We start from the raw sequence: 21,764 nt of genomic DNA, 5'->3' as shown, positions 1-21,764 counted from the left end.
AATTATGCGTGGCTCTGCTATCGCAAACACCAGAGACCAGCGGAGCTGGGGAAAGCCTAGTAAAGTAGTGACAAACCACACACTTAGTCTAACTTTTGCTGGGCTTCCCCCATCTCCACTGGTCTCTGGTGTTTGCGATAGCAGAGCCACGCATAATTTTTTTGACATGCCAGTGCAGATTGAGAATGCTAAGATTAGCAATCTCTTGCTTCAGTTTTTCAGGAAGCGGCAAGTGTCCAGTTCTCTGGTTGAAACCTGCTGAGCCGCCGCCAGAGGCATCGGCTGCAGTCACGGACACCGGGCGCATACAGTGCGAACACGTCAAATGCGCCCAGTGTCCGTGAACACAGGAAAACGCGGTCGGCGTCCGCTGCAGCTCTACACATCCCACTACTAAAGTCCCTATATAAGAAAAGTACCGCCATCTACTCTTTCCTCCGCCGCCTCCTCTCCTAAAGCGCTTGCTTTTTTCTTTACTTTTTGCTTGCGAAAGCCAAGTCGACGGTGGCGCACCTAGAAAGTCCACGTTGAAGCTTTCAGGCCGGGTGCGCGCCGCCGCCGCCGCCTCCGGCGACTGCGGCTGCGCAGAGGGCTTTCAACATGGCTCCGAGGCGGAAAAAAAGAAAATATAAAGAAGTGAAAAGCGCACGCTATCATCGTCCAATCGGAGATACAGGAGAGAGAGAAGCGGCGTTTATCAAAGGATGGCGGTACTTTTCTTATATAGGGACTTTACCCACTACCACCTGCCTCACTCCTCCTCTCCACCTCGCACCCACTATGCTGCGCGATGCTATTTTTATACTCTGCTTTCACTCTCTCTCAGCTCTCTCTCCCCCAGCTCGACAAAGCTGCGGACGACAGAATGATAATTATAGTGAGGTTCTAACAGCTCCGCCGTAAAAGTAAAGGGACTTTTGCGAAAAGGAACACTTATTCTAATGATAGAAAAGCTGAAACATAAATTATTTTTTTACATAACCTCCCTGCACTTTACCGCACTTTGCCTAACGTTTCACAAGTTTTTTAATTCCATCGGAAAAAAAGTTTTTGGTTGCACCTGTAACCAATTTTGCATCGCATCAATGACTTCTGCATCGGTTGCAGATTTTCTTCCCCCGAGCGCTTCCTTCAATGGTTCAAACATACGAAAATCGCTTGGAGCTAGGTCTGGACTGCATGGCGGGTGTTCCAGAAATTTGAATCCCAACTCCTTTATCGTTTCGGCCGTCTGTTTGGCAGAATGTGGCCGAGCGTTATCTTGCTGCAGAATGACACCTTTTTGCAGTTTTCCACGACGTTTGGATCTGATTGCAGGTTCCAGTTTAGTTCGCAACACATCACAATAGTTCTCACTGTTCAGAGTTTCGCCTCTTGAGGTGAAATGAATGGCTACCACACCTTCCATGTCCCAGAAAAGTGTTTGCATAATTTTACCAGCTGATGCTTGCAGCCTTACTTTCTGGTTCGTGGTGATGTACCCAAGTTTCATCTACAGTAACAATTTGCTGTAAAAATCCATCTCCCTCGCGACAATAACGGGCCAAATGTTTACGAGAGATGTCCAACCTTTGTGCCTTATGCTGCGCTGACAAGTCTTTTGGGACCCCCCTTGCACACACTTTCCGAAAATTTAGCCTGTCGCGTAAGATGGAATACGCTGAACCATGACTGATATGTAAAGTATTGGTGATTTCGTCCACCGTGACTCGTCTGTTTTCCATCACCATACCCTCAACAACTTTCAAATTGTCCTCAGTCGTTCACGTCAATGGCCTGCCCGATCTTTCCTCGTCACATGAAGAAGTTCTTCCCTATTTGAAACACTTTATCCATTTGTAGATCTTGCTTCGCGATAAACAACTTTCACCACACTGCGCTTGCATTCGACGAATAATTTCCGCAGGTTTAACACCTTCTGCAAACAAAAATCGAATCACTACCCTCATTTCCTCCTTGGTGCAGATCGATAATGGAGCTATAGAACAGAACGATAGAAGTGCTGTAGAACGACAATAGAAGTGTTGCAGATGACACTAATTCAGGGCTGGATACTAGCAGTGTTACCAAACCCTAGTGTGAGAAATAGCAAAAGTCCCTTTACTTTTTGACTTCCCCTCGTATAAATGACAACAGATATAAATCAATACTCAGAGGTGATACTAACATACATTTATGGAATCATTTTCAAATCAGGCGACACTTTTATGCACTGTAGAATCAAGTGGCCATAAGCTTTTAGCAAACACAGCAATGCATGTTACGGCCTCATTCATTCGTTCAACAAAGTCACCCGTTCCCATTTTTATCACAAATATCAACGCAGACTGGGTGATATGAGGAGCATTGCGCTCCGGTATCAGTGACCACTACTTATTTTCTTGCAGAAACTTCAGTCAAACTAACTGCCCCAGGAAATAAACAATAAAAAAAAATCACAACTCAAATTTGGATGCCTTTCTTGTAAGGCTCAAGAAAGAAAAACAGAAAGAAGCTTGATGTTGCGAATCGGCAGATGCAGGTTATGAGGCGTTTATTTCTACTCTTTAGCGCATCTACTACGAGTATTTAATTAGAAATAATGAGGTGCAGAATATGTGGTAAGGGTCGTAAGCTAAGGATTATCCACAAGTGCTCAAAAAGAATTAAAAAAAAAAAACGAGATTATATAAAAAATTTCTTAAAACTAAATCAAGTGCCGATCTTCAAATATTTAAACAGCATCAGGATAAGCACCTATCTTTCTTAGGAGTGAAAAGAGCAAGTACCTGCATGACCAGTTTCGACAGGAATGCTGTGATAGAATAAGGGGTGTGTGAAAGAAGCTTAATGGGCTGCTAAAACATGTGCAGCTGTCATAGACTGTTGCTGAACTCATCACAAATGGTCAACACATACATGTATTAGAGCTTGCTGAACAATTTGAAAAACTTTTTTGAGGATGCAGTCAATATTGGACAACTCGCTTCTCCTGTAATGTATCACATCAAGAGAAATGACCACAATATACAGGGTGTTTCAGCAAACACTTTCAAAAATTCTTATAAGTTGCCTGTGGCAGATAGCACTATTCTAGTTCATGAGCTGGTCTACTCGAAGAGGCAGACATTACTTGCACAAGAAATCGAAATGCATAATCGAATAATTAACAAAATTCACTAATTAAGTTTTTAAATAATTACCTGATGGCCCACATTGCAATTTACAAATTGTAGCCGTGGAGTTCGCAAGGCGGTTCCACTTGGAACGAATTCTCGGGATGACACCAGTTTCGAGATATTAATTCCCGAACTTTGCGGAGAAATGCATTGGCGTTCCAGTTAGTTTCTTAACAAAACGTCGCTTTATGCATTGAAGCACAAAATTAACTGGAACGCCAATGCATTTCTCAGCAAAGTTCGGGAATTAATATCTCAAAGCTGGTATGATCCAGAGAATTAATTCCAAGTGGATCCGCCTTGTGAACTCCACGGCTACAATTTGTGAAGTGCAATATGGGCCATCAGGTAATTAGTTAAAAACTTAATTAGTAATTTTTGTTGATTAGTCAATTATGCATTTAAATTTTTTACGCAAGTAATGTCCACCTCTTTGAGTAGACCAGCTCAGTAACTAGAATTGGGCTATCTGCCACAGGCAACCTTAAATACATTTTGAAAGTGTTCGCTGAAACACACTGTATATTTAAAACCAACTAATGAAATTGATTGCGAGACATTTATGCTTCTTTTAAAAATAGAGCGCCAGATATTGATGATATTCGGAATGAACCGGCAATGTTAGTGCTCGACATTATTGCTCATCTGCTTGCTCACATTCAGAACCTTGCATTATTGACGGGTTGCCTTCTAAAAATGATGCATATTTATAAAGTTATTGTCTTTATAAAAATAATAAGAATGAATTACCGAGCTACACGCCAATCTCAATTTCGCTGATATTTTCCAAACGATTGGAGAAAATTATTTACAAATGGCTAATTAAATTTTGTCAGGCATTGAAATTTAAAAACCAATCCAAGTAGATTTTCTCCACGATAGGCTTACTGAAACCACCCTGCCAGCTTAGAAGGAAATTATTCTTAAGGCTTTTGAATTGAGAAACCTATGTATAAGTATTTATATTGCATTTCTTGAAGGCTTTTGTTTGCCTTATTCATAAAACAAATATTAAAAAATTAAACAGTGCTCGTGGCAAGCCACTCCTTTTGCTTATTACGCCTTACTTACAACATACACTTCAATATGTAAGCATAGGGACAGCAGTCTTATTTTTTCATCAAATATTCACTGTCATCCCACAAGGAAGTATTTTGGGTTCGCTATTATTTAGCCTTGATATAAACAACATTACCAATATCAGCAATAAGCCAACCTATGTTGTGTATACCAATGACACCAGCCTCTTCCTTACCAGCAGTGCTTGACACTTTAAATTAATAATGCACTGGAACATCTGCATAACTGGAGTGCCAAAATGAAAACTGGATTATGCCAAAAATGAAAACTGTTCATTTACAAACTGTTCATCCTTGGCTGTAATGAGTAACTGTTCGGTTACTCATTAGAGCCAAATATTTCTAAGCAATTTCACTACAGTTAGCTGACACAATAAAAACTGTTAGTGTGGTTTTTCATAAAAACATGACACGGGATGATTATTTTGACTATGTTCAAACACACATATTTAAGAGTGTCGATATTGCAAATTTCAACACATTCTACCTGTATCAATAAAACTTATGATCTCTAATATACACTGTTTTTATCTCATGTAAATTACTCTGTTTTTGGTAGGGGGAAATACAATAACAACAACAACAAAAATAACTAAGAATACATATGTTACAAAAGAGGTCTCTTTGTTTGACAGCAAACGTAGATTACCGTACACATACAAAACTGCTTCGTCATTTTAATGTCATACAACCCACCATGGTTGCTCAGTGGCTATGGTGTTGGGCTGCTGAGCACGAGGTTGCGGGATCGAATCCCGGCCACGGCGGCCGCATTTCGATGGGGCCGAAATGCGAAAACACCCGTGTACTTAGATTTAGGTGCACATTAAAGAACCACAGGTGGTCCAAATTTCCGGAGTCCCCCACTACAGCGTGCCTCATAATCAGATCGTGGTTTTGGCATGTAAAACCCCATAATTTAATTTTTTCTTTAATTTTAATGTCATACCAGCATATACATTTTATGACTGGAACTTAGCTCTCAAATATTTTAAAAGCTATCATAATCAGTATGTTCTTGTGGATATCTCTGATCTAAACTCTGATCTAAGGGCCAATGCTTCTTCTTATTAATTTCAAGACCAAGAATCCTGGTCTATTCCCTTTTGCCGAACTGAACATGGATGGCAGATGTTGCAGTACAATATATTTGAACACTCGTTGTGATGTAACACTCTTATTGCTGTTTAAAAGTATGTTCACGGACCAAGGCCATCACCAATAACTCTGCAAGTCTCTCCATTCACGTCACAAAGATTACATAATCATCTTTCTTTCACGCGCATCTATGGTAAACATATGCTTATAACTCATCTGCCCTTCCCCGTGTCAACCGCTTGTGGAATGACCTTCCCGATATCCTTGTAGCTGAAGCTAAAAAAAAAAAAAAAAACTGTCACAACACAAACATGCATTTCATACATTAATTAACTTCTTGTCTGCTCTGCTTCTTGTCTTTTTTGCTCTGAGGATTTTAGACAACGTGAAAACTTGATTCCTCATTGTATCATTATTAACAAAGTGTTCACATGATTTGTATAATTGTATGCTCCTTATACCATGTATAATTTTGAAGCTCCTTACCCAATGCCCATTATTCTGGCCCCCTGTAAGGTATCTTGAATGAATGAATGAATGAATGAATGAATGAATAAATGAATGAATAAATAAATAATAATAATAAATAAATAAATAAATAAATAAATAAATAAATAAATAAATAAATAAATAAACAAACTTTGCCTTACTTGTTGAACACATTGCAAAGTACTAGAAGGTCACTGGAAACTTGCAGCACCACAAGATATATAAATACCAATTCTTACAGTAGCTTTTTTTTTTTTTAACGACAAGAAGGGAGTCAAGGTCAGTTCCTACAATTTGTTTCTAGAAATACAAATCTGCTTTAATGTCGTACTTTAAACCAAATGCTGTTCTGTACCCTTTGATACATCAAATAAGGATGATTTAGTAGCTTCTAGATCCTTAGCAACCAGAAGATTGTGCCATAAGAACTTTTTGTAAACTTTTCAGGAACTGTAAATGCAGCTCTATTGGCTGTACCCTTTTGTTTTATGTATATTAGACACCTGTATACTTTTGTTGTATACCTTGTAACACAGACACCAATACTTGGGTGCTCTCTTCAAGTGAAGTGCCACTTTTCGCTCGAGCCTGTCCACATGTAAAGGATGTGAATAAACCAAAATTGAAACACCAAAATATTTTATATTTCCGTGCTTTTTATATAAAAAATTTTACTGCTTAACGTGCTTTCAAGAATAATTTAGGAAAAAAAAATGGTCCAATGCAAAGAAAGACTTCGATCCAAAAATATAACTCCAAAGAATTCTTTGTAATTGGCTCATGAATTGCCTATCATCTCGTACACTACCATAATTAGCCAGTGTCCAAGCAAATGAATTATTTGCACATTTTAGTTCAGAAAGTTGTGCTTGTATTCTTGGAAAGATGTTCTCACATGCACTCAAAGAATGCTGCACTTACAAACCTTTAAGATTTCTGCAAAGTACTGTCCCCCGATGTAGTTGTCAGTCTTGAGGAATATTTCTCGCAGCCTGCTTTCACCAACAGGGTTGTACTTGGTGTTGAACTTGTCGAAGCGATGAAATGTGTTTCGGTCCTGGGCATGAAAAGGAGAGAGAGAAAGGTTATTAGAACGAGCCTCATGCATTTTCTTATGCAGTAGGGCTAGATAAAGAAAGAGCATAAGGAAGTATTTTTCTTAACAGTAACTCACTGTAGGAAAAATTTTGATGCACTTTTGTTTATTATAGTAGTTCATTGTCAGGGAATTAAAGGTGCTTGGAAGGCTTATGAAGTGGTGTTCACTGCTCAATAATTCACAAGCATTTGAATATTGACACTAATTTATTCAGCTTCAGAAAGCAATCATGGCATACACTTTTCAAGGCCCAACAAAGTTTCATACATTTGCTTTGCTAATGGCACAAACAAGCAAACTTACCGCATGAACGTCCAGCATGTCGACGCTCAAGTCGTAGGCTGTAATGTTCATGGCACTGAAAACCTAGAAGTTGAAAAAGATGGAAACTTAGGAATACATCCATCTTCAAAGAGTTGGCAGGGATGGAATGGTTAAGATGGTTACTCAGAAACAAAATAACATCGACATTCGGCATGCACCAAGCAAAAAAAAAATAATAAAGCAGTTAAAAATAAGAACAATCATGCATAACTCAAAATAAATGCACAAACCACAGACATTAATGGCAAGAAACATATACAACGGCATTACAAAAAGGGCCATGAATGAGATCGAGAAGTACAAAGTGGCAGACATATCCAATTTTTTCTCACTAATAAGAAAAGCATAAGATAATGCGAGATAAGCTATTGGGTCGTAGCAAAACTGCGTGCATCTAATGGAACCCCAGACATGCCACTTACAATGTAGAAACAAGCTGTGACAATGTTATATAAGGGCTTGCCAACAAAAATTTATGCTTACATGGTACAACAAACAACTTGGCTAATGAGATTCAAACAATATTTATTACATCATGAATACTGTGTAAGAGGAAGAGCGCTGAAGGGGTCACCAAAAGATAAGTGGAGAATATAAATATATACTGCTATGCTGTATATATTCCGTAGAATTATTTCCTTGCTGATGGTTAGACGAGAAATGAGCAGCAAAACAGGCAAGAGAAACAGAACAGGCATCTATGCAATTTTTCTCCTTTTGTACATCTGAACAGACGTACAAACTGAAGCTTAGAATAGCACAACTTAGAATGACATCAGAAATTTCATTAAAAAAAGATAATAATAATAATGAAAATGAAAAGGTGCTTGTGCATAACTGTCTACTGATGTTTCCATAGAATCCGCAAAATTGACTGACGTGGAAGCTCTAGCCTAGGCTCCTTCTAAATAAATATATGTAAAAGCAGAAATGTTATCATTAGGTAATGGCTGTGCCAACCTGAATCAAGTTTGCTGCTATTAAAAGAAAAAAAATTAATGTAACAAATGTAATGTACTAGTTTAGAATGTACCTGAACCATCATTTTGATTATGAGTTTTACAAAGTCCTGTTCACAAATTATTAATATATATTTTAGAACCATGTATTATGTATAAATTCTGTCTACTCCAGATGCCTTATAGATGCTCGTGGAATTACAGTCGTAAATTTGATGATCTGAATATCTGTAAATTTCAAACTTTCTGGCAATGCTTGTAGGAAAATTGAGGGCCTATAGTTTGTACCCTACTGTCCTCAGGGTAACTTGGTGCAATGCATAGCCAATCACGCCAAAGAAAAATGGCAGGCAGATCTGCAGTCCATAAGCCTAACTGGGATTACAGGGAACACAAAGTGAAACTGTGTATGCACTAATGTTCAGGCATATGAAAATGCTAATTAAGGAAATAGCTGAGAGAGCACCCCTCGAACCAACACACATAACTGCTGAAAGACCGACTAACTACAAGTGAATAAAGAGTAAATGAAGTTTCTAAGGCAGGTGTTGATAATGGGCATTCATCAAGATGAATGAATACTTTCATTCTTGATGAAGGGAAAGGAGTGAAAATAAAAGAAAAGGCAATGCATGAAAAGTGGGAGGTGGATATCGCAGCCTCCATGTGATATGTGAGCAGCTTGATTAATCAGCCCATGGCATTAACTGCCTGCGCACTGACTTTGTTGGACATTTATTATTGTACGTTTAAAAAACATTGTAGTCCACTGCTACTGTGACCCCAATGTGCACGTTGCCTTGTTGCAGCATTGGTGTATAATGGCCTGCTATATGGGACTACAGGAAGTATAGAGTGTGCTGAAGTACCCATACTCTCAAAGGAAGTCAGTGCTGGCTAGTATACTACCACCAAAATGATTTAAAGCCATGTGAGCAAAGACTAGTGGCTACACTCTTTTGAAATTAATCATAACCTGTACATGACCTAGCCCTAACTGCATGAATAAGTGCCATTCCCAACCGCAGTGGTTGATGTGGAACATCCTTTTCAAGTGAAGCTGCAACAAGGGCCAGTTGGTTATACATTCATTACATCAGATAAATGTTCTGTCCTGCCCAAAACCAAGAATGAATTCAAAAAAGAATGGGACACAACACACAGAGCATGAATACACACCACACATTGCTCTCTGTGCCATGCGAGCTCTGTTCCGTATTGAAGTCGCTCCTGGTTTTGAGCAAAAGAGTGCACTTATATGACACAATACATTCCACCTACATGCACAATGTGGACAATGAGCTTAACAGCAAGCAAGTGAATGATAGATCCTATTAGCATTTATGATATACCAAGGATGGACAATAAAAACACTTTGACTGTTCCACCCTCTTCTTGAGAGCTACTGAAAACTGAGCAACGAAAAGAATTTGCTTTTTACACCTCAATGTCCATTTTCACGAACAAATCTCACGTGATATCCCTGCAGAAATAGCTGCTTTGCCCGCTTGTACAGCGAAAGAAAGAGAAGAGACAGGTTCTATTCTTTGTGCTGTGTATAGGAGAATGCACCAACTTTGTCAGTCATTCATTCTTTCCAGGTGAATTCTGCCACTCTAAACAACTCGATCTCACTCGTGTTATCCGAGAGTTAGTGGAATACAGGAGAAGCATTCAGCGTACAAGGGGTTTGGTACACAATAAAATGAGTCCTCCCAGCCAAGGACAAGTGCACTCATAAGGGAGTTTTAGTATCGCGGAAAACGCTTATGTTAGCGTTAGCGTGCGACGCAACGCTAACTCAACGAAAGGCTGCACTGCACGGTACAAGGTAGTGTTTTAGAATAGCGGAACGGAGCAAAACGCTAACGCAAATACACTAGGGCGCCATCTCGAGGCGGATACAGCAAACATGAGCAAACCCTCTCGTTAAGCCTACTCCGCAGCCAATCGAGAACGTGTATAGAAAACAACGCCCATTTGTCACCTGTACGTCGCTGCCGAAGCATCATCACACAAATCTAAAGAAAACACGAGCATTAGAGGGGAACGAATGAGCCGAACAGTGCAGGCCAACAACTCGATAGATCCAAAGTGGACGGCTCTCGCTTCAACAGGCGCCGCCATCTTGCCCTACGTACGGAATTCCTTGCATGCGTTAGCGTTGAATGCTATATTCTGGAAATAGCGTACATACGTAAGAGTTCTGGCTACGTTTACGATCTGCGCATGTGCAGTTTGCAGCACGCAACGCTAATGCTAAATCCTTGCGTTTGCTGTTTTATGCTATACTAAAACTCCCTATAAACTAGGCTCCCTAAAGATATTGTATTCCGTAAATAATGCCTAGGCAGTAATGACTTGTAGTAGGTACCATTATAATGTACCTTATAGTATCTGTTCCAATACAACCGATGACACACAGTAAATTCCACTAGATCTGTGATGCATTTACAAGAACAATAAGGATGTGATCCTATTGTAATAAATCACAAATGCTGTAAAAAGAAAAAAAAAAAGATATAGACGAAGTCAGCTAGAAGAACATTGCTTGTTGAAAGCATGCCACTTTACACAAGGCACTTATGCCTAACAAGCGCCTATGTGTCAGCAGTCCTTGATGTTGTTACACCAAGCATTTAGTCATCAACTTTACTTGTAAAGTTAACTTGTGATGTTGTAACAACAGGTGTGGTCAGTGTCAGGTTAATTTGCACATTAGATCACCAAAAAACTCTATTCTAGAACATGTTAAGAGACTGGATACTTTTCATAGCTCACCTTCTTTGAATAACCGCAACTGACTTATTTGCAAGTGACTATCTAAGAGACAAAAGTGAAGAACAGGGCACTGGCCTCAAGCAAGAGCCTTTGCCTTTAGATATCAGTGGACAGTTACAGATGTGCATCAAATGTTTGATCAATGTGCGCTATGTTTATGCATAAGCTGCAAGTATTCAAGGACATGCTGAAGAACTTAGTAGATCGTGCAATAAGGAAATTTTAATGAACATGCTGGATTGACAATTTGACTGCTTGCCTTTTCTTTCTTTTTGACTTTGTGATTGAGCGGGTATACAGAAGCTTTAAGCTGCCAACCATTATCAAAATTTCTTGACAAAAAGGTCACATTAGGCAATTGGCAATACAAATACAGTAGGCTCCATTAAGAATGCCTCTGTTAGCTAATTCTCTGATAAGCTGGAAAGTTCAAGGAGCTGCATTGAGTTATTTTAGGTTAATAATACTTCTGTTAAGCTAAACCTTTGATAATGTAAACAGACTTGCAAGGTCCCTTTGTGCTTTCCATTACAAGGAGTCAACGGTTATTAATGAATATATCACCTATGACATTGGTCTTCTTGCATACATCCAAATCCTGAATGCCATATCTATGTGCACTGCCAATGTTTAATGAGATCAAAAGTAAGTTTGTGCCATTACAGGTTCTAAGAGGTGCCATTACAGGTTCTAGACAACTACATAAATGCCACCAAAATCCCCTTTAGTAGTTTTACGTAAGTGTTTTACTTTAACATGACTGCCATACCTTAAGATATTTCACAGACGTGCCACGATATAATGAAATCGAGAGCATGTAAGATCTGCCGTTAGCACTACATCATTATTTAACAATTTGTGCTTTTTCATGAACAGCCACTATTTCACAGTCAGCGACAGATTTTCCGAACGGCTGATTTCTCGGACATGCCTGATAATTCGGAGGGCTTCGCGGCACCCCCGCGTACCCCACAGACTCAATGTATAAGAACGTCTGAAATTTCGGATGCAAGAACCCTTTGTCGTTAGATTTTGCCTGAATTTTTGGCGTGACCGCAGATCCGAAATGGCACTAAAGCCGCCGCCGCCACCATTCTGATTATCTCGCAGCCTCGAACCGGCGCTCTTGCACGCAGATCTGCTGCCAGCCGTAGCCAACGAAACGGCAACACTAGGCCTAGCTGCTCCGACGTTTGGCGCCATGTTTTTCATTGAAAGAATTCACCGCTGTCAGCAATGGCACCAACTCCGCCTTTTCAATCCTCGCCATTGGCTTCGAAGCTCGGAAAGCACGACACGTCGCATAATGCCGGTTCCCGAAAGTCAGCTTCGCCTCAATACAGCAGTGTTACGCGGTGAAGCGTACGCGATGTATTGCGGTGAAGCATATCAAGAGTGGGAAAGGGCAATTGTCACTGGGCACGGTGTGTATTCCTTAAATTATACAGGCTGCACTCGCTGTCTCCTGTCACAGTAAGGGCACTGATGTACCTAATAAGTGTACTGGCAGGCCTTCAGAGTTTTTTCGGACGTCCCTGGGGCGATTTGAGCCCTTAGGGGCAGTAAAAGTCATCCATTCATTTTTTTGGAGTTCCCGACTATTCGGACGTTTTCGCGGCCCCTAGGGAGTTTGAAATATCGGGTGTTGACATATTAAGGTTTTCTTTAATTACAGTATTTTCAATTACAGAAGTCACGAGCGTGCACTGTGTAAACCAGCAGACCAACAACAAGAACTGAACGTTTTTACCAGAATGATTTTGTAACTATATTCTCAGAGTGGCGACCTAGCTCACAAAGTCACGAGTGAATCCCTGTCGACAACTTTTTTGAAGAACTAGTAATATTGCTTCATATTCAATATTGCTAGCTCCTCAAAAGATCATGGACTTAATTTGATATGGTAGACCCATGTCAGGCATCGGTTATGACGTCGAGGACTAGAAACAGAACGTGGCTAGTCATTAGTAAAAGATAAGATGAATGTGTTATAAGCTTGTACATAACTATGATATGAAAGCCATCAATGTACTCAGTATGCCTCTGAGTTGTGTGTGTAGGTCTACTGCTAGGGATACATTGGCAATAAATTTCAATGCATAATCACAGCTCCCAAAACAATATATACAGTGATAAGCTCAAAACAATGAATATGTCCCCTATTTCCTACTTATGCTTAGCAGCCAAACACAAAGCCTTAACAGGCCTTCAGCTGTGCCGTAATTAACATGCATAATGAACTACGGAGATTCATTCATATTACCTATGCCTTTATGGCACACTTCATGACCATGTGTAAAAGCACAATGAAAGAAATATTTGACCTTTAACTTGTAAGTAGCAAAAGTGTTGCAATTAAAGGAAGCAAAATTCAAGAGCAACCTAACAGTTCTCTACCGTGCTTTTACCAAAGCTCCAAGACTTATGAGCTGTTGATGCAACTATACATAAGCAACATAACGTTGCATTTTACCGTTTTATGCCTTGTGTGTAGACATTCAAAAGTGAATTTCAACAAGCCAAGTTCCTTAATAAGTTACCAAATTCAATTGACATTAAAAAAAATAAAAATTACACACGCCAACCTCACACATTCACGAAGGTAAATGTCTGATGATAACCAGGTTGTTTGAAAGAGAACAAGCTGCTGACTTCGTCCATAAGTGACCTGTCCGAGGCTGGTGTGACTCGCAGGTCAGGCCTCATGGGCACTCAAGCATACACAAACATACACACATAAAAAATATATATATGAACCAAGCAAAGCCACACAGGCCACTTTCACAAGAACAGTCTGTTTGGATACACACCTTTCCATCAAAATCCTCATCAAAGCCACGGCTGAAACAGCCATACTAAGGAAGAAGATAAAAAATATTCATAATAAATTTAGGGTGAGCTCGCGGTAAACCAAAAGCCATACCAATTCCTCTACTGTCTGCTATATATAAGTGAGCTTATGGGTGTATGCACATGTTACAGGATCATTTGCAGTTGTAAAAGAGGAAGAAACTATTATGACGTTACACACTAAAAACAATTGTTTACAAAACTTTTTAAAACACGTACAGTAAGCTTACGAGAAATGACAACAAGAATTTGTGCAATACATACACCTGCTAATGTGTGTGCGTACTTGTTTTTCAACAATCACCCCAAAATATGATCAGTATAAGTGATCAATGGTCACAGTGGCAAACTCAAAACAAACAGCACAGCAGTTTGAAAGTGTTAACAGCAAGAGTGTTAGGTCTCATCTCCACTCTTCAATCATGGTGTCTAAGACAAATACAAGCAAGGTAGGCCCACAGGGGACCCCTCTTAACACTGCAGTGGTGGGAATGCTGCTCCAAATGCTCACATCTGCTACACTCCACTACGGTTGTTACATCCATACTACAAATCAGAGAAACAGCTTGAAGACTGCTCCAGGATGTGCTGCGCAGTGCAATATCGGAGGACACGACAAAGTGGAGCTGCGGACAATGCCAGATAGCAGTCACCACCACCTTATACAACTGAGCTAAAGGGTCACTGGGTAAATCCAATCCAGAGCGTGCTCGTGCATGTTTGGGGTCAGCCATTTGGAAACTCTATGCGCAATAGTTGGGGGTTGTGCGTAGTTTAGGATGAAGTTCCGTCAAGCCTAGCCTTGTATGCTCAGCCCATTACGCATTGTTGGTGTGTCCTGCATTCATACTTTGTACTGGCAATGTGGCGTTGTTGAAAGGGGGGTTCCTGAATTGATGATGTGCGTTTCGCACGTTCGGCCTGACCGCTGTGTCCTGTTGCACTCGGCAAAATGAAAATTGCCCCCTTGCATGTTATTAGCTGCTTTGCTGGTTCGCATTTATCTGGGTTTGTAATGTAGCGGATTTGTAGCACGGCCATTTTACTAGCTAGACGTTTTTAGGCCTAAAATAAAATTGCTCGAATGGCCATCCTCTATGCCACACAACTACTGCTGAGAGTTTTTTGTGCTGTTGTGTGGCTTGCTTTACTGCTTGGGACCATGCAGGTATTTTATTTTTCGAGCATGCTCGTTGACTCAGTGTGACCACATGATGGTTGTAATTTGTTTGTGAGTGGTCACATACACTGATTATCTTCCTCAAGAATATTCCCAATGATATGCGCTGTTACTCTGGAACCATTTTTGATGTGCAGGCATAGTGTCCGACTGATAACTGTTCAGAATCATTGTTGACTGCTACAAAATCTACTCCAAATCATAATTTTTCTTGCTAAAAAAATCTGCTCCAAAATGTTCTTCGCCATTCCCACCACTGACAATGACAAAAGAAAACGGGAACACGAAGGTATGTGTAGGCAGGACGCGTGTTTATCAAGAGTTGAAGATCACAAAATCAGCTCAAAGTCTTCGAGTTGTGACAAGTGCTGTGTCGTGTTCTCAATTTCTTGTTCCTGTTTTCCAAGGTGAATCCACAGTGTTGCTCACTAGAATTCTTGTTTGCAAAGTGTGACACGCGGCCTGCCTCAGAGGCTGACCTGACAGCATTGTACTCTTGCATGCTGTATCCATGTATTGAACCAGGCTAACATGTAGCTGTAAGAATAACTTAACACTCTCACTAGTAGCCTTTCTTGCAGACTGCAGCATCTCAGAGTATGATTTCACCACTTTGGTTATCAATCACTTGTGCGAATTGTTCTAATGGTAGTGAGTACACAATCTATTCCATGCATTAAAAAACTGCCCAGGGCTCTCATTTCAAGCTATAACAATGCTCAGAGCACATTACCAAGTAGTCACTGAGGAAACAACTTCAAGGAAACAGATGTTAGCTTAAGACAGCGATACTCTAGAGTACATGCATTATGCCTGTACTTATTTCATCGTTTGTTATATACTACAGAATTGACATTTGACAATTTTTTTCTATATATTTTCAGTGAGTGACAGATATAGTGGTTAATGCACTGGCACAAACATAGTAATTTCAAATTAATACTCTAAGAATTCCGTATAACAACAATTGAAACAATCCTACAGAAAAAGATTTCAGAGCGATCACTACGGTTTATGTGAAGTTATAGCATGACTAAGATAATTCTGTTTCCAAGCACATCAGAGGGTCTCTCTAACAGCCAAAATAATAAAACTGAATTGAAATATCTACCTGCTATTTCATAAGTTGCCCAAATTTTATACTATCTGCCATGATTTATCAACACAGGGGAATAAGACTTAGTTCGTCTAACTAGGTCAATGATAAAGCAGGATAACAGACTAAGCTTCGACAGGAAATTTGCTTGAAAGAACACTAAAGGCAAATGTTAAGTCAAGCTAAATTGATATATTAGTGCTCGAAAATCTCTAAGGTGTCAATATTATCGCAAACAGAGCCTTAGTAATTGAAGTAAATGCAGGACACGATTAGAGACTCCCCCGGGAATTTCAAGCACTTGCCCGATGACGAAGGCACTCTTCATTTAAATTCTGTCACTAGTAGTACTCAACCACTCGTTATAAAGACATCATTGTATTGCATTATAAGACGAAAGAAAATGCCCATTTCTATTTCACTTTTAGAAAAAATAACTCATTGACATTACCCTTGACAACAACGCGGGCGGTTAAAAGGTTTTGCTCTTGCTCGACTCTGCACCGCCCGCGTTTTCGTGTTTCAGTAGTTTCGTTATCGCGTAGTGCTGCACTGCTTTTGCTGGCTCACAAACTGCAAGTAGCAGAGAATTCCACTTCCATGTGATGTCACGGGATGCCCGAACGGTCCACGCCACTTGACCAAAAGCAGCTTCAGCGGCGAATCCACCGCTCTGTCTTGGCTCGGTTTCTCCATGGCCGCGCGTTTGCGTGTCTTTGCAAAAAAAACGTATCGTCGTCTGTAGGGTGCCGTTTTACTCACCGACGGCAGCAAAGGGCGGTGATGGTGTATGCAACGTCACTACTCCCCGGTTGGGTGGCGGGAGATTTGAATTGCGATAAAGGTATTCGGACCCTTCGGGTGCAATTTTCTCGTATACTAAGTCTTTTCTTGGCATGAAACAAGCGCTGCGAGGTTTCTGGAATGGTATTTAAAGAGTCCACGTCGACTTACTATTTGCCTTTAGTGTCCCTTTTAATGCATATGATAAGCTCTGGCAACCCAAAAACACTCTAATCTACAGCTTTATGTCGAACTTGCAATGGTGCTGTCAAATGAATGTCCCACAATATAGAAAGTTTGAATTCACTTCAAAACTAAATCTCTGCAAAAAACATTATGTAAAATTTATAGTGATTCTCTACCAAGATAAAGAAAAAGCAACAAAATGTACAGTAAGTGGACTCCTTTAACCTTGAACTATCTATCAATATTTAGCTTGGTTCACAGACACAAGAATGAATAGATGCATAAAGAGTGGTACTGGTCAACAAATGACATCTAACAAGCATTTCTGGTACACGCAAGTACAACAGAGAGGATGTCTGCGAGGACATGCAAGGTGAAGGCTTTGCTGTCTAGCAGCGCAAGGTGACAAAGTCAAAGCCAGGCATTAATGTCTGCCTCAGTGCAGTGTGTTATTTAAATATCTGCCAAGCACGCAGTATAGCTATGGTCATCGAGTACTGTCCAGTTACTGAGGGTTGTTCAGGCTTAATAAAGCTAGAACAGCTTTTAGATGTTACATTAGAAATGTCAGTGCGTTGTTCTGAAGTTTAATATTTTGCTCCATGTGGAAACAGTAGTGGTCTTTCACCAACAAGAGCGGGTCTCAACAAATTCAACTGCAGCACTCAATGAGCATTCAAACTGTGTGTGTGACATCTGTGCTGCATGCCTATCATGTACACAGAACCAATGCCTTTTCCAGTGAATGCATTTTTCCAGTGAAGGTGTCACTTCCACTGGATACCACAACATGACAAACACTGAAGTCACATGCAAAGCAAGCTGTGCCACATGAGAAAAAATAACACTTGTTGCCAATAAAACACTAATTCTGTAAGCATTTATTACATTCTGAAACACTGTTAACCTCACATTGGAATTTCATTAAATGAAATAAAGCTAAACCCTAATGAATTAAAGCAGAAAACTTGTGTCTGAGGCAAAATGCAGTACAGCATTCCTTCAAATGCAAACAAAATTTTTCCACCTGTCGTGAACACCAAACTATGGAACAACGTAGTGTATAGTCACGTTTTTGTGTGAGCATAAGCAACACCTTTCTAGCAACCTTATCCTTCGTGCCAAAAACACAAACAAGTGCATGAATTTATGGCAAACAGCAGCGGTGTACCACCACAATACAGCACCTGTACCATAACAAATGACCTTAAGCATAGTTGATATTGGAACATATTCCTAGCATTCAGTAGTACACCAACATTAAAATCTTTGTACACATGATCAAACTCACATTTACTTCCCACAACTACAAAAAGCATGATGTTTCCTTCATTTTAAACCTAATTCTGCACTGTAATGTGCATCTAAGGCCCTACCATCAATATTAGTATTCATAATAACCCTTAAAAATGCAAATGATTTCCCTAAACTCTTTCAACAACAAATGTTTACAGCCAATTGCTAATGTAATCAAATTTGGTTGCTGTAGCAGCTAACAAAGAGCACATGTAGTTACTTGGATATGACATTCACTGGAAAAGACAACGGCTGAAATGTAGAAATAGAGGAATGCCTTAGCATAAATTGCATGCAGCGTGTTACTAAATCGTGTCATCCCTTTTTATACTGCAGAAATGCAGTAATGGCTGGAAGTCTGAGCTCCAATACATTACTGCTTCTCTGAAAAACCTTTCTAAACTAAGGAAGCTTTGATGCAAGGGTGCTCCTTGAAGTAAAAAATGTTTCGATGTAATAAAAGAAAAGATGTGCCTGTTAAAGCACTTGTCCCTGCTACTTAAACGACTGTCAAATTACCTGTTTTGCATACACCCACTCCATACGCCATACCTATTTCGCCAAGAAAAAGAAGACAGAGTGTTATCCATGCATAGTTCTCAATGGAAAGGTGTGAACCGCAATACAACAAAACAATGTAGAAATGGTCCAAACAGGGACCGACATAAGTCTTATCACAAAAGGCAGCTATGTGCATAATCAAAATCAAATATTAGAAGAAAAAAAAAGTATAGAGAAAAGATGCACATGCCTCATTTAAATTTAGTTTTTTCCACACCCATGGATACTTATACTTTTATAAATGAACAATAGACAGGAACACTAAACAAATTTAGACTGGCAAAGTATTCTTTCAAAACTATGCATTTCTTTTCAAAAAGCAACCTTTATTATTGGTGGTGACACACAGGGCCAAATGCAGGCTTTTTATTTTAAATGCCCCATTCAAATGGCCATAATGATGATTTCACCATAGTTTCACATATTTCGTAAAGTTCTCAAAATGCTGCTGGCAGTACTGAAACCCTTCTTTTCAAACTCACTATGATACCCTTTCACTGACAAGCAAGTAGTGAGTCCTAAGCCCATACTTTGAAAACCCATAACATAACGTGAGAATTGGTGTAGAAATGTCAAGGTCAGGGTCGCAGCTAATGTTTCCCTTTGGTGTCCTTCTGGCTTGCCAAGCCTCACACCATAATGAGACTAACTTAGGGTCATATTTTGTAATGATTTTATAAGTTGAACCTTGTTATAATGAAGTTGCATAGAACAGAAAAATACCTTCGCTATGTTCAATATTAGTGACAAACATATATTCGTTACATGTTGATATTGGCGAGAAACATTTTATACTTGCTTCGTTATAGATAATAATTCACTATATCAGTATTCTTTATTCCCTACTCTATTCCATTTTTACCCTTTTTCATGGACTCGCACAACGCCACACTGCCACTATAGCGAGAATCCATCCCTCTACACAACGAATGAATAGAAATGGAGGAAAAAAATCCTTAAAATGCAAAGCTGCCATTTGGTATTTCAAAACTGTGACCTACTCCAATCTAGCTTTACTTTATGCAGTCGAACCTCGATATAACGAATTATTGGACGAAACAAATTTAATATAAAATTTAGTTGGACATGATTTGTTTAAATGGAGTATTCTACTACTATAATGAAATCAATAATGTAATATCCAACTCAGTACTGGTTAGAGCGAAGCAAATTTTTTGTTTGCAGGTATTTGAAAATATACTGGTAACAAAGAAGTCAATAACAGTCACTGAGTGATTTTTCAGATGGCCAATTTTCCAGACATTAATCTGACCTCCCTGCGGCACCACCCCCTAACTCTATAACTAGAATAATAATAACCGAAATTTCGAACACCGCACAATGCTTCGGGCATGAACAGCAAGCGCGATGCCACGGACACGGCGGCCATGAACAAAGTTGCCGTCCTGTCGACATTCACGAAACCGAAACTTTGCTTGCCGACTCGCGATAACGGCACTGGTTAGGCCTCGCGGCCTAAGCATAGCGGCAGGCGGAGCGGTTGATCACAAGCCATCGCGGGAAGCTTGGTGTCAATATGTTCGCACTCGCAGATCTTATGGGCAATTGAATGTGAGATCAGCCTGAAAGGCTACACTGATGGCGTAGTAGCGGAGTGCAGATCTACGTGCAGTCCCCTCCGCTCCGAAAAGTCTGCTGGCAGGGAAACTTAGCAATAGCAACTCGAAATGAGACATGCGGCACACGTGTGTGTGTTTTGACCAGCGGCTTGACTGGTGGACCGCAGTTGGCAAACCCAGGCGCCGATCCCACATAACACCGATCACACAGTTGTGTGTTGCGAGCACGTACCGTATTTTTGCACCTATAACCCGCACCAAAAATTTTTTAAATTTAAGAGTGAAGTCGGTATGCTAATTATACGTAACCTTCACCTTGAAGTGTGACTTCACAGCAGTGCACAAGATGCTGTCATGAAGCCACACTTCAAGGCAAAGTTCTCTGCCATCTGAAGTTTCGTTATATCCTAAGGAACCCCACCCCGGTGTGTTGAAGCTTCCTCTCCCCTCTTTTATCGTCGCCCATTCTTCTATTTCACCGATATCTTTGTGTATGGTTATAACGAATGTCAGATATAACGAAGGTATTTTCGTGGCCGATGAGACTTCGTTATACCGAGGTGTCACATAAGTAAGACTAAGTGTCACACCAAGATCAAGATGGCTGCTGAATTACTTCAAAACAAGTTGCCCACATATCATTCGAGTTAACGAAAAAAAAAAGCTTTAAAACTAAGAACACGAACCAGAAGCAAATAGGCTCTGCAGAAATGGATCTTTCGTGCCTCAGATGTGATGAAATTATCCTTGAAAATCAGCAAAATCTAACAGGCAGCAAAAGTCATGTAGTTGACACTTAAACTGCTTTTGGTGTGAAAATAAAACTCCATAAATGCTTAACCAGTTTGAGTAAGGAAGTGCAATGTTTCAAGCAATGCATAAAGCCCTGCAACAGACTAAACACTACACTCTCAAAAAAGTTTGCATCCTTTGGGGCTTATCTTGTCCCACAACAATAATAGTCATCTGTCTTGCCCACATTTCCTTTCTTTAAAGCTGCGAGCCCGGTACTTCCAAGTCACAAACGGCATGCGCGTTATCAGCGTGACATATATGACATTCTCGACAGGAAAGTAGCGGGCGCTGAGTTCTCCAGAAAGGAAACTCAACCAAGGCAGATGACGATTATTGTTGTGGGAAAAGATAATCCCCAAAGGGTGCAACCTTTTTTAAGAGTGTAATACCCGTGTAAACTCTATCGACTCAAAGGAGTTGCAGGGCTGCTACACGGCACTTTTGAAAGGC

The 21,764-nt window shown here is 40.1% G+C and overlaps 1 protein-coding gene across 1 annotated transcript in view; it reads right to left on the bottom strand.

The window, feature by feature from the left end:
- Nucleotides 1-21,764, bottom strand: part of LOC119456358 (AMP deaminase 2-like) — a 79,137-nt gene that overhangs the window by 13,713 nt on the left and 43,660 nt on the right. Inside the window, 4 exon segments of the mRNA XM_037718071.2 lie at nucleotides 6,750-6,881; nucleotides 7,227-7,289; nucleotides 13,798-13,842; nucleotides 18,898-18,930. Coding sequence (XP_037573999.1) covers nucleotides 6,750-6,881; nucleotides 7,227-7,289; nucleotides 13,798-13,842; nucleotides 18,898-18,930 — 273 coding nt within the window.

The sequence above is a fragment of the Dermacentor silvarum genome, chromosome 6 (genome assembly GCF_013339745.2).
Source record: "Dermacentor silvarum isolate Dsil-2018 chromosome 6, BIME_Dsil_1.4, whole genome shotgun sequence".
Lineage (NCBI taxonomy): Eukaryota > Metazoa > Arthropoda > Arachnida > Ixodida > Ixodidae > Dermacentor > Dermacentor silvarum.
Note: the sequence above shows the minus strand (reverse complement) of the source record. Positions and strands in the feature narration are given on the sequence as shown.